The sequence below is a fragment of the Protomyctophum bolini genome (genome assembly GCF_963924005.1).
Source record: "Protomyctophum bolini genome assembly, chromosome: 5".
Classification (NCBI taxonomy): domain Eukaryota; kingdom Metazoa; phylum Chordata; class Actinopteri; order Myctophiformes; family Myctophidae; genus Protomyctophum; species Protomyctophum bolini.
Window position 1 is genome coordinate 25,309,080 of NC_137866.1, and position 12,240 is coordinate 25,321,319.

At 42.0% G+C, this 12,240-nt stretch overlaps 1 protein-coding gene across 5 annotated transcripts in view; it reads left to right on the plus strand.

Annotated features, from left to right (window-relative positions):
• The window catches only part of tp73 (tumor protein p73), a gene marked incomplete at its 3' end in the record, with an annotated part of 52,267 nt that extends 40,123 nt beyond the window's left edge, over window positions 1-12,144 (plus strand). For 2 of the 5 annotated variants that reach the window (XM_080763479.1, XM_080763481.1), the window contains 10 exons: window positions 2,995-3,184; window positions 3,747-3,862; window positions 5,338-5,447; window positions 6,005-6,147; window positions 6,334-6,422; window positions 6,874-7,001; window positions 7,206-7,360; window positions 7,745-7,880; window positions 9,314-9,407; window positions 9,941-12,144. In XM_080763479.1, the coding sequence (XP_080619605.1) occupies window positions 2,995-3,184; window positions 3,747-3,862; window positions 5,338-5,447; window positions 6,005-6,147; window positions 6,334-6,422; window positions 6,874-7,001; window positions 7,206-7,360; window positions 7,745-7,880; window positions 9,314-9,407; window positions 9,941-10,342 (1,563 nt within the window). Of the gene's footprint in view, window positions 1-2,994; window positions 3,185-3,746; window positions 3,863-5,337; window positions 5,448-6,004; window positions 6,163-6,333; window positions 6,423-6,873; window positions 7,006-7,205; window positions 7,361-7,744; window positions 7,881-9,313; window positions 9,408-9,940 lie in introns of those variants that run through there. The other 3 variants (XM_080763478.1, XM_080763480.1, XM_080763482.1) reach the window with 2 other exon arrangements.
• Between the last annotated feature and the right edge of the window lie 96 nt (window positions 12,145-12,240).

Below are 12,240 nucleotides of genomic sequence, written 5' to 3' on the forward strand. Positions count from 1 at the left end.
GGCGTCGCTCTTGGTCTGGCGGAGCATATCCGAGCAGACGTGGTGGTTCTCCAGGAGGGCGATCAGGGCGTCCACGGATGTGGGGCTGACTCGGGCAACATATTTCTTGGCGTCGGATGGCAGGGCACGGACACACCGGTCTATGACTAATCTCTCAATCCACGGGGTCTCTCCGCCCGTGGTCAGCCAGCTCTGCGTCAGGCGGTAGAGGTCGGCGACCTGAGCGCGAGGGGGCTGGGCCTGCTGATAGGCCCACATGTGGTACCGCTGGGCCCGGGCGGGCAGGCTGTAGCCGAGGGTGGACAAGATGGCGGCCTTCAGCGTCTCGTAGTCTCGAGCGTCTCTGGCGGGAAGGTCCCGACATGCGCGTTGAGCCTCTCCCGAGAGGTAGGGCGCCAGTATGCCGGCCCAGTCGGCGGCGGGCCACTGCTCGCGGTCGGCGGTGCGTTCGAAGAGTTCGAGGTACGCCTCGATGTCATCCTCGGGGGTCTGCTTGGAGAGGACGGCGTTGGGGGTCCTAGGGACATCACCGTGTCGGTCTAGCCTGCGGACAACTTCACGCACAGCGTTCTGTAGTTCAGTCTGACTTCGGAGAAGGGCGGCCAATTCGGGGCTGGCCATGTTTAGGCGGTGGTTGAGATCAGATGAATACCCACATTCTCCACCATATGTGGGAGGTCGGGTGGGAAATACAACTCAGAGTGCAGTTTCAGGGGTTAGACACACGATGGCGCCCCTTGCTTTATTTCTCCAACAGGTTCAAACAAAGTCAGTTTTCACAAACAGAACTCAGACAGTAATATTCTTTGCATGAGGTCCCGGCTCCGAGGCGGGAGTCGTCACTGCAGAGGATGAGAGGGGATGTTAGCATACGGTCAGAGCACAAGGTAAGTACAAAGTTGGGGCCTGAGACACCCGGTCTAGGCAGTCTACCAACTGGACCTTTGTATAACTCTTTCTCTTCTTCTTTCACCGGGCCTGGCGGCGCAAGCCAACTTAAAGTCTCTTCAAGGGTGAAATAAACATAACACGGGCCTGTCTTCTTTCACAGGGTGTACGTGACACTTTATCTAGAGCCTGCTAGCTTCCATTAGTCTCTACGGGGTTATCTTCATTCAACAATCTTCAGTGTACAACACCACGGTGACACTCTTCATTCACAGTCTTCATTTAGCATCGACAGGGTGACTTCCTTCATTCACAATCTTCGTTATTATCCTTAGCTGCTCATTTGCCACTATGAGTGCCTCTTCTTAATAACACGGGTGATAGATAGTGAACGGTTTGTCTTACTGCGACCTTATGGAGCTGTGGGGCTGCCGTTTCCATACGGGGGTCCCGTCTTCCGCACTCGTCCCCGATACGAGCCAGGTGGGTCTCCAGTATGCATGCGGCTCTCCGTGTATACTTGTCTATGGGGGGCACACGCTCCTGCGTGTGCTTCCAGCCCCACTCCTACAAGCCTGGTGATGTGAGAATATAAGAGAGCAATTGAGTGGTGATACAAACAATCAAACAATAAACATAGTCCATACGTGAGAGTCCATAAGTGAGAGGAGTGTGGACTTACCATCCAACGCCGAGTGGACGGCATATGCTGCGCGAGCGTCTGTGTGTAGCAGGGATCTGATACTGCTAGGTGCGCAGGCTGTTTATAAAGGGCGCGGCTGACAGGCTGCGGCTGTCCTTAATTGCTAACCAGGGCGGCGGCCGGAATGAGGCGCAGCTGATTTAGAATTGCTCTGGGATAATACACTGAGTCTATGACCCGGCCATGGGCGTGCCTGGTTGTCATGGTAACTCGCCCCTCCCCCTGAGGTGAGACCTGACAGACTCCACAATAGATAATTGAAAAACATCTCTTCAACAACTTAAACTACTTAGCTGGAATTCCATTTCCAGTTTAGCCCCGCACCACACCACACCATCAAAAATATCTGCAGTTTCCATTACACAAAAGGACCCCCTCAAGCGACATCCCCTTTCTTCAACGCCTCGACTGGTCCTCTATATGTAAATACTAGACTTTTGTTCTTCGGAGTTTACACCTAATCTCTTGGCCAAAAATAGCTTGTAGATTTGCAATTTCCATCGAATGTTTACCACAGAATAAGAATGTGGTGAACCTTCACAGAGACAGACTGACTGATAGGCCGGAAGATATATGTGTTTTTTGCACTCACATGCACACATACATACAAAACCACAAGCTTAAACATTTTTTCTTGTCTGGCCTTTTGAACTTCCATGTATCCCCCTCTAGCCTTAACATCTCACATTACCAACATCACCACTGTAACCACAAGCCCAGTCTGATAGATAATATCCGCTCCTTCAGTCAAACAGCAGGGTGGTCATTACCTTTACAACATGGAATCAAATCAACTGACATTTTTACAGTCCCTGCATATTTCCCCGTATATTCCAAATGACTCAATTTGTCCTCCAGTCATGATGACTATGCTTTTTTTCAGAGTCCATCTTCTTATATTGTGAGAATATGAATACGTTATTCCAAATTGATTAGAAAATATTGCACTTTTTTCGAAACATGTCCCTAATCGGTGGTCTACTACTAGTATAACTCTTCTTCAAATAGGGATTATAGCTCCAGAAACCTGGCATTGGTCTGGCTCTAATCACATACTGTAGGTTCATTGCAGTGAACAAATTATGTGCATTTACAACTAAATTAGTTTTATTCATCCAGGTTTTTTTTTCTTTTTGTAAGATTTATCTTTGACATTGTTATGCTTTACTTCAGATAGTATAGAAAGACAAGAAATAAAAATTAACCAAGGGCAGAGAGATGACGAGAGACATGCAAGAAAAGACGTAACGCTCACAAGGAACATAATGGTCCACTCTAAATACATGGCTGAGCCACCATCCAGGATTTAGTTTAGACTAGTTACTCTACATGTAGAGGTTTTCAATCACACAGAGCTCCACATGTAAATTAAAATGCTCCTCTTCCTCCTCCTCTATCCACAGTATTCGCCCCTACTGAAGAAGCTCTACTGTCAAATTGCAAAGACCTGCCCCATCCAGATCAAGCTGGCCTCTAACCCGCCGCCCCATGGCAGCATCATCAGGGCCATGCCCATCTACAAGAAGGCAGAACACGTCACCGAGGTGGTCAAACGTTGCCCCAATCACGAGCTGGGGCGCGACTTCAACGACGGTAAGATAAGGGCTTTTTGTCACTGTACCCTATACAGAATAAAAGTATCCCATATAAAAACATCACACACTCGTGTGAAGTGAGGGGCGCTCTTTCATCATACATCATTCATCATACATCACATTCCGTGCTCAGCCAATCAAATTGTCACAAATGCCATTCCAGCCAATCACTTTTGGCATCTTCACTTTTCTGCCCTCTACTCACTTTTATCCTCAATGTGTACTTTGCTCAGCCAATCAAATCATCACTATGGGGTGATCAGCCAATCAAATCATTGTGTTTGCGTTCACACAAACGAATGTTAAGCTTAAAAATGTTAAGATACATTTTTATTACTTTGTAAGTGAGATGTGGGTTTTCGTTACGAATTTAATTGTGTATTTGTGATGTGGTCAAGCGTGTAACATTTAATCACGGACACTAGCTATAAGTGAATAGTGACCAACTGGATTGTGTAGTTTTGATTTGATCAAGAGCATAACATCTAATCATTAACACCACCAGTCATACATTTTCCTGGTTTCCCTTGTGGCGCTAACCCTTGACCCTGTACCCACAGGTCAGGCAGCCCCCGCCAGTCACCTGATTCGGGTGGAGGGCAACAACCTGTCCCAGTATGTGGATGATCCGGTCACAGGGCGCCAAAGTGTCCTGGTGCCCTATGAGGCCCCACAGGTGAGGGATTTTTGTACCTGTGTTTGTTTTGACCATTTGATTACAATATACTGTATGTGGGGATCGTTCCCTGACTGGATCAACAGGTTCACACGATACAATTGTAAAAAATATTATATTACATTATTATTAGATATATTAACATTTCTGAGGAAACTGAAAGAACTAAAAGTAGACGACCGGTTCAAAGGCCAGAACCATGAATTATGTTTTTGACTACCGGTAGTTTAGAGGCAAAACTGATCTGCTGGGAGAAGACACACAACGTTAACAAAATGCACTACCCCTTTCCTAATTATAATAGTTAGATAAAAGATTATGCTTCTTTAGATTGTATTTTCTTTTTTTCATGTTAAACACTGCTGTGCATCATGAGACCTTCAAGTTCAGTCTGATAAAAGTGTCATTATTATCAAAATAGAGTGACTTTCATAGGCAATAAATATAGGGCATGTCCAGACAAAGAAAAGTGTGAGAATTAATCATGTCAGAAACTGCACCCCAAGATATTATTAAGACAAATGGGAGAAACACATTTGAGCTCTCACATCACATTGACTGTGGGGGTGTACAGCAACATTGCCATCTGGTGGATGTTTCTGATAGAGCTCTGTTCATGGGAACTGAAATGGGGGAATGAATAACACAATCATTCAGTATATCAATAATACCAATACAGAATAAAATGTTTATAAGAATTGGCACGGCGGCCAAACAGTTCCAAGTACAAGCACTCCTGGGGCATGATATAAGCAGGCTAAGTGAACTTCAATTAATAACATTCTTGCAGGCAGTGAGAGAAACTACTGTACTGCATAGCCGCAATTTGCAAATTGCTATGTACTGCAGTGTAGCCTACCTGTTTTGGGGCAGCTGTTGATGACATTACCACTGTGAGCCAGCATGAGACTTATTATACATTACAATTAACTACTCACCTAATGCTGCAGAGGTTCCATGTTTAACGTCCTTCCAAGTGTGTACATTGTCACAGATGCATGGTTTTCATAACGTAAATATATGAACTTTGGCTAAAAGCTTGTGTTTAATCCATGTGGGTTCTTGTTTACTACTTGGTAGAACTATAGCACTCCTGTGTCTGATTATCCTGTCTGGCATCATAACAACTGTAATGTCAGCTTGGCTACAACCGAAACGGACTTCCTCTTCCTCTTCAAAATAAGAGCAAATTGTAATGATTAGTCAACACTAGTTTTATTTCTATTTCTAAGTCTACTTATGCATGTAGATAGACATTTGTAGAACCCTGAGATAATGCTTGGAATGGGCTCTTGACAGCTGGAAGGCGGGGCCCCTGGAGTCTTGGGCCTGGGGAATGGCCGTACCCCCAGCTCCCCCTGACGGCCCGCCACTGATATCAATGTAACATTGAGCCGTGTGAGCCACGAGAATCCTCTCATTCCATTTGATGCAAAATTCAAGTCCCAATGTATTTCTGCTGTTGTGTCTTGCAGGTCGGGACAGAATTCACAACCATCCTATATAACTTCATGTGCAACAGCAGCTGTGTGGGTGGCATGAACAGAAGACCCATCCTCATCATCATCACCTTGGAGACCAGAGAGTAAGTTCTTAGTGTAGGCTGGCAAATCCTGAGTGTTTATTTAGAGTGTATCTTGGCTGTCAGGTAGTAGCTCGCACAACTCCAACTCTCTAAGCATTTACCGGGTGCGCTGTCGTGTAAGTAACTTTGCAAAAGGTAATCTCTAAAAGAGAAAACACCAGCACTCACGGAAATCTTGTTTTAAGGCACTTTTTTATTCTTTTATTTAGAGTGTATAAATGTAACATTTATACACTCTCTGAGTTATAGATGAATTAAGACTGCTGCTTAAATGTTATTCTGCAGCTCCTGAATATTAAGATGTTTTGTTGTGTTTTTGTTGACATATACTGTACACTACAGCTATGTGTCCATATTACTTGCTGACAAACCAAATGTGTTCTTCTCTTCTTCTGATTCTCAGCTCTTTGAATCTACAGTATATAATTCCATTCCCATTTAGCCCTCAGCCTGAATATTAAAAATAAATAAAGAAATCTCTGAAAGTTAAATGTCAGCTGACCACAGTTTGTTTGTCCAAATGGTTGATGGCTGTATAATGGCAGTTTTTCTTGCAGTGGTCAGGTATTGGGCAGAAGGTCGTTTGAAGGTCGAATATGTGCATGCCCGGGCCGCGACCGCAAAGCAGACGAGGACCACTTCAGGGAACAACAGGCCCTGAATGACAGTGTGGCCAAAAACGGAAATGCCAACAAGCGGAGTGAGTCGCTTAATTGTGAGCATTTTCTAAAACCTTTCTTAAAACGTGTGCAAAATAAAAATGAATTAACAAGAACCCACCCAGCTGTCATCTTGCACATACACTATCACCAAACATCATACTGAACTGAAAGTATGGGAGAAAACAAACATTATATTGTTGACTTTTTTGTTTTTTCATCTACAGACTTCAAACAGTCCCCGTCAAATATTCCCAGCCCAAACATTAATATGAAGAAGAGACGTCACGGAGAGGAAGAAATCTATTATATTCCTGTAAGTCTTTGATATATTTTGGATAATTTTTTTTCACATATAGCCAAGGCCTCATGCACATTCATAATTGAACATATTTCACTACATCCATCAAGTAGCCTATAGCTTTTCAGATATTTTCTTGTGAAATACTGCAGTATTACAGAAAATGGGTTAATGTTTACATATGTAACATTATTCCTTCCTATGAAACTTCATATACTATATGGTGCATTGTGTACAGTAGTATACTATAGCCTACAACTGCTATATTTTAACTGGTCTGTGGAATATTATAGAGATATATCTCATCAGTCATTACAGCATAATACTCTTTACACTTATAATAATTAATACCATACTAAAGAATGTATGCACTCTGCTGAACGCCATCTATCGTGTGTGTGTGTGTGTGTGTGTGTGTGTGTGTGTGTGTGTGTGTGTGTGTGTGTGTGTGTGTGTGTGCGTGCAGGTGCGTGGTAGGGAAAATTTTGAGCTACTAATGAAGATTAAAGACAGCCTGGAGCTAGTGGAACTTGTGCCCCAGCCACTGATCGACTCCTACAGACAACAAGCCCAGCAACAGCTGCTACAGAGACCGTGAGTCAGATCAACACACACACACACACACACACACACACACACACACAAGCCTGCGCGCGCACATAGCTGCTGCCATCAGCTGCTGCAATGTCGACAAAATCACCTTTTACTCTCATGTACCTGAACACAAGACGCATACCAATAAAGAACCTTGAACCATCAACATATGTCTGCAACCCCAATGTTCTCTCTTCTCTGTAGGAGCCACATAGCATCTCCCTCCTCCTACTCCCCACTGTCCAACATGAACAAGCTCCATGCCCATGGAGGCTACAGCAAGCTGCCCTCAGTCAACCAGCTGGTGGGGCAGCAGCCTCAGCAGAACACCCTCAACCACAACACCATGGCCCATATGGGTGAGCGTGTGTGTGAGCGTGTGTGTGTGTGTGTGTGTGTGTGTGTGTGTGTGTGTGTGTGTGTGTGTGTGTGTGTGTGTGTGTGTGTGTGTGTGTGTGCGTGCGTGCTTGTGTCTCAACTAAAACTATAATGTATTTTTAAGGTACTTTAACTATCTCCCACATGGTCTGTTGATTGTTTGTGTGGGGGGGAGGGGTGGGGGACTGGCCAAGTTATCCATGGATGCATTATGTATTGTTTTATCTCAATGTGCTGCACAGAACAAACAATTAAAGATAAAAAGCCATTGTCAATAATATCAGTGACATTACAGTATATACTGAAAATGGTTCCAGTAGCATATTGCTTCATCTGCTGATAATCTCATTGATCTACTCTGTCAGGTCCCAACATGCTCAATAGCCACCACATGCAAGTCAACGGTGACATGAACGGAGGCCATCACAGCAGTCAGCCCATAGTGTCCACATCCCACTGCAGCCCACCCCCTCCATATAACCCAGACCCAGGCCTCGTCAGGTACCTCAGTCTCCAATGACACTTCCTCTTAATCCCACACCATTTAGACCTGAGGTCGATTCTACAAAATGTCTTCTAAATACTGACAGTTTTCTGAAAAACCCATGTTTGTCAGTTGTTCTCAAACTATTTCATGTCAAGGACCCTAAAAAATATATGTAATTGGCTGTGGCAACCCATCTCAAAATATGTTGTTTCAGGGACCCCCAAGAAGTAAAACAAAACGGCTCTGAAAGAATATATATTCAAAGATTTGTGCCACATTTTCACGATTTAGCAAAAAATTGCAGATCTACAAGCTCGTAGATCTTGTAGATCTGCTATTTTTCAATAGATAAAGTAACATAATGCTTAAAACACCAAAAGGTTGCTGCCCTGAATGGGTTAAAGGCAAACATATATAGAATGCAGTCCCCGGGTTAGAAAAAGGAACGGCTGTCATGTTGACACTGGAAAAGTAAAAAAAAAAGAAGAAAAAAAAGAAAGGGAATGAAGGTGGAAAAAAGGTTTGAGTCATGCCTGGCCGTTTTGGGTCAAATAGGTTTTGGAAAGGTGCCCTCTTTGGGTCCAATTGAATTTGTTTAAGTGCCCACTGAGGCAATATTTGAATGAATGGACTTATGTTCTAAATTCAGGGTTTGGTTTGCATATGGAGCCCTGGATGGATACCAGTGATACTTTTCTACAAACTGTGTGACATAATTATAATCACTTTATATCCACACAGTCATTTTGTACACAGCCTTAGAACCATTTGCCATGCACTTGAGGAGAGTTTTGTTTAAACAAATATTCCACTGTTTATGTCTTCTAAGTTCTATTTAATTTAAAACTTGTGGCATACTTTTTTTTTAAGATAGTGTCAACACTAGTGTTGCTGTGTTTTTGTTTTTTTGTTTATGCTATTTAAATGGTTTTCATAGGCTTTGTTCAACTCATTTGTTTTGTGACTGTTCTGTTCATGTACAGTTTAGCTTTTGTTTATGTATATTGTTAAAGCTTTTACACTTTCTTGTATTTATAATAAAGAATTGTTTTTTTTATCAAATCAAGTATGGCTTTACGAATCATTTAATACAACTGCATGCACTGATATGAATGAATGATAAAAAATTGTTTAATTTCACTATACTTATTATTTATTATAATACTATTCCTGATAATATTCCCTATTAAATTAAGCTAAGAACACATTCAGTGTTGGATGGTAGAACCAATCTTATTGTAATTTGAGGAAATAGATTAGGACATACAGCATCAGTGAATGAACTTTGTTTCCATTTGGTCATTCGTCGATATAGACATTTTCACATTCACATTCTGATGAAGCACACGATGTGATTTAAATTATGTCATTCTCCACATTTTACCTATTTAATGTTGCCCTGATGATGGATGGTCTAAGCAGCGCTGCTTTTTCCCCTTTCTTACAGTTTTCTAACCAGTCTGGGCTGTCAGAACTTCATTGAGTACTTCACATCCCAAGGTCTCCAGACTATCTACCATCTCCAGACTCTCTCCATGGAGGTAAAGAATCAGGAATATGCCATCCATTTTAAAGTCTTACGTTTATTGCGCACAAGGAGCTTTCAATATTTCCTTAGTCCATTTTTATTCATAGCTGAGGGCGAACTCATAAGAAATCAGCAAGATTTGGCTTTTGGTGACTAGTTTTTGAATTTTGGTTTCATTCCAAAGTTGCGAACTGACCACTAGGGGGGCGAGCCGAATTAGTTTGAGATGGTTTTTGAAAACCTTATGACCATACCTAACAGCATGCCAAAATTCAAAGAGCAGTTACCAAGTGCATAATATATGTTATAATTTTTTACATTGATCAGAGTTTATACAGCTATCATGAAAATGTGCAACTGTACAAACAGCAGGTTTTTGAGTTAAATGAGTTGACTTGCATTTCTGTTGCAAAGATCAGATTTTCTCTTGTACTCGGCCCTTTGTCACTAATTTACTTCCAAACACGACTACCATCTCATGTTCTCTTTCTCGTCTCTATATCTTCCTCTCCTCACACTGCATCCATCTCTACCTCTTCCACTCAGGATCTAGGTGCTCTGAAGATCCCGGAGCAGTTCCGCCTGACCATCTGGCGAGGCCTACAGGACATGAAACAGGGTGCCCCCCTTCCTCAGTCCTCATCAGCCCATCACCACGATTACCATGGCCAGCAGCTGGTCCGCTCCAGCAGCAACATGGCCGCCAGCGCCATGGCAGCCATCGGCTCTACCGGTGGGGAACTCCAGCGGCAGCGTGTTATGGAGGCTGTGCACTTTCGAGTGCGCCACACCATCACTATACCCAACCGGCCGGGTGTAGTGGGGACATCCGGGATGGCAGCCGCAGCCGACGAGTGGGCTGACTTTGGTTTTGACATGCCTGACTGCAAAGTATCCCGCAGCAAGCACTCCATCAAGGAAGAGTTCATGGACAGTGATGTCCACTGAGAAAAGAGAGGAAGGGAGTTTTAAATGCGGGGGGTGAATATAGAGACGTAAAAGAGTATTGGCACTTTATATTGCCAATATACTGTAACGGTTACCATGACATGACTTAGATAACAATGACTTTAATAATACAATGTTTTTTTCAAACGTGTTTCTATGTGTTGCTGTTTCAGTCATTGATTTTTGTAAGGGAGTCAAGGTCATGGAAGGTCCTTTAATTGATATATTTTATGTGTCAATGTACTTCCTGTGTAGCCCGTTTCTCGTGCTTTCACATGTTCTATCCAAGCGATGTAACATGAGGTGAGACAATAGAACGTAATCTCATTAGCAGTGTCCTATATTTTTCTATACAGTATAGAATATTATAAATCTTGGAAATGTTACTGCAAACCTATGTGCACAGTGTGGATTCTGGACTATGCCTGGAGTTAAACAATAGCACTCTGACATGCATGTTAGACTGGACAACAATGACCATTCTGGAGAATGGAATGTTTTCACGTTGCACTGTGATAATTCAAACATGTCCTACAGTTTAACTTTACTTCAGCCATAAACCTCACATTTACATTTGTGATGACGAGCACAGAGATGGTAGCAATAGACACATCACCATTTGGCAAGCATTAATTGCAATTTTCTGTTTTGAAAATATACTGAGCAGACTGCATATTTAGTTCTCAGTTTACTTATTTATTGTTGATCTGCAGTTGTACAAATGTATATATTGTGTAAATGTTTTGTATTAGATACAGTATGTGTTTGAAAAAGGACATTTAGATTGCTAATATAACTCATTTGAACCAGATTTTATAGACTTGAAATCAAACTTCAAGCTCACAGACAAGATGATATAGTCAGGTGTTACAATGGCTAAAGTTAATTAGTTTAAATGCACTAGTTCAGCATTTCAATGTAAAACATTCTTGTTAAGTGTATTAACAGTGTGTGTATGTGTGTTCACAACAACTAAACGAAATATTGTCGCAAATAATTAGCTTGTGCAATCCATCCATGATGGATTTGTTTGACAGTCCAAATAATCAGTTGTTGTAATCAATCACGATCAGCATGAGACCATTTGTAAAATTAAACAAGAAAAATGAAATCAGTATTACACTGTATAGCTTACACTAGGGATTTAATCAGAAATAACACTTGGTGAGATGCTGCATCACATTTTCTCCCTCTGTGTATTTTGCTATGCCTTGCAGGGCGAGGTCTTAATATAAGGAGAACTAGTTGTAGCAAATATCTTCCTGGCACTTGTTTGTGAATGTTGATTACCATGGTCAGTCATAACATTCCATTTTTTTTGCTTTCTGTTTAAAATGAATGGTGATGCAAGTGTAATAGTGTAATAGCGTAAAATAGATTAGGAGGAAGTTCTTTAGTTTGTGTTCCTTGTTTGGACCTACAGTAGATTTTTGTAAGAGCTTCATTATTAAAGACCAGTTCAGTTGGTTACTGGTCACCATTAAGCATAAGTCAAGTTGTTCAGCTGTGTGTTTTGCAGTGCAGTTACGCACTCCTACAACAGACACATGCCAACTGGTCACAAAATGAGCACTTTAATTAATGCTTAAGGAACATAGGCCTGTTTGTTGTTATAATCAGTATTATGCCTTATTGCTTTATAAATGCTATTCTTTTTCTGTAACTGAGAGAAAACTTTTTTCCCTCCCTTTACATTGCCTACGAGATATACTCATATGTAGCTAGATAGGTCTACTGCTATATTATCAATGTTCACAGTTCATTATTAGTTGTTTACCAGTGTTTTATATATTAAAAATGTGCCGGTCAAAGTCCCGCATTTCTATTTCTTTATTATAAAAATTGGTAAGACTACAGTCTCGTCTAGTAGCCTATCTAGCCATCTATCCAGTGGTCTA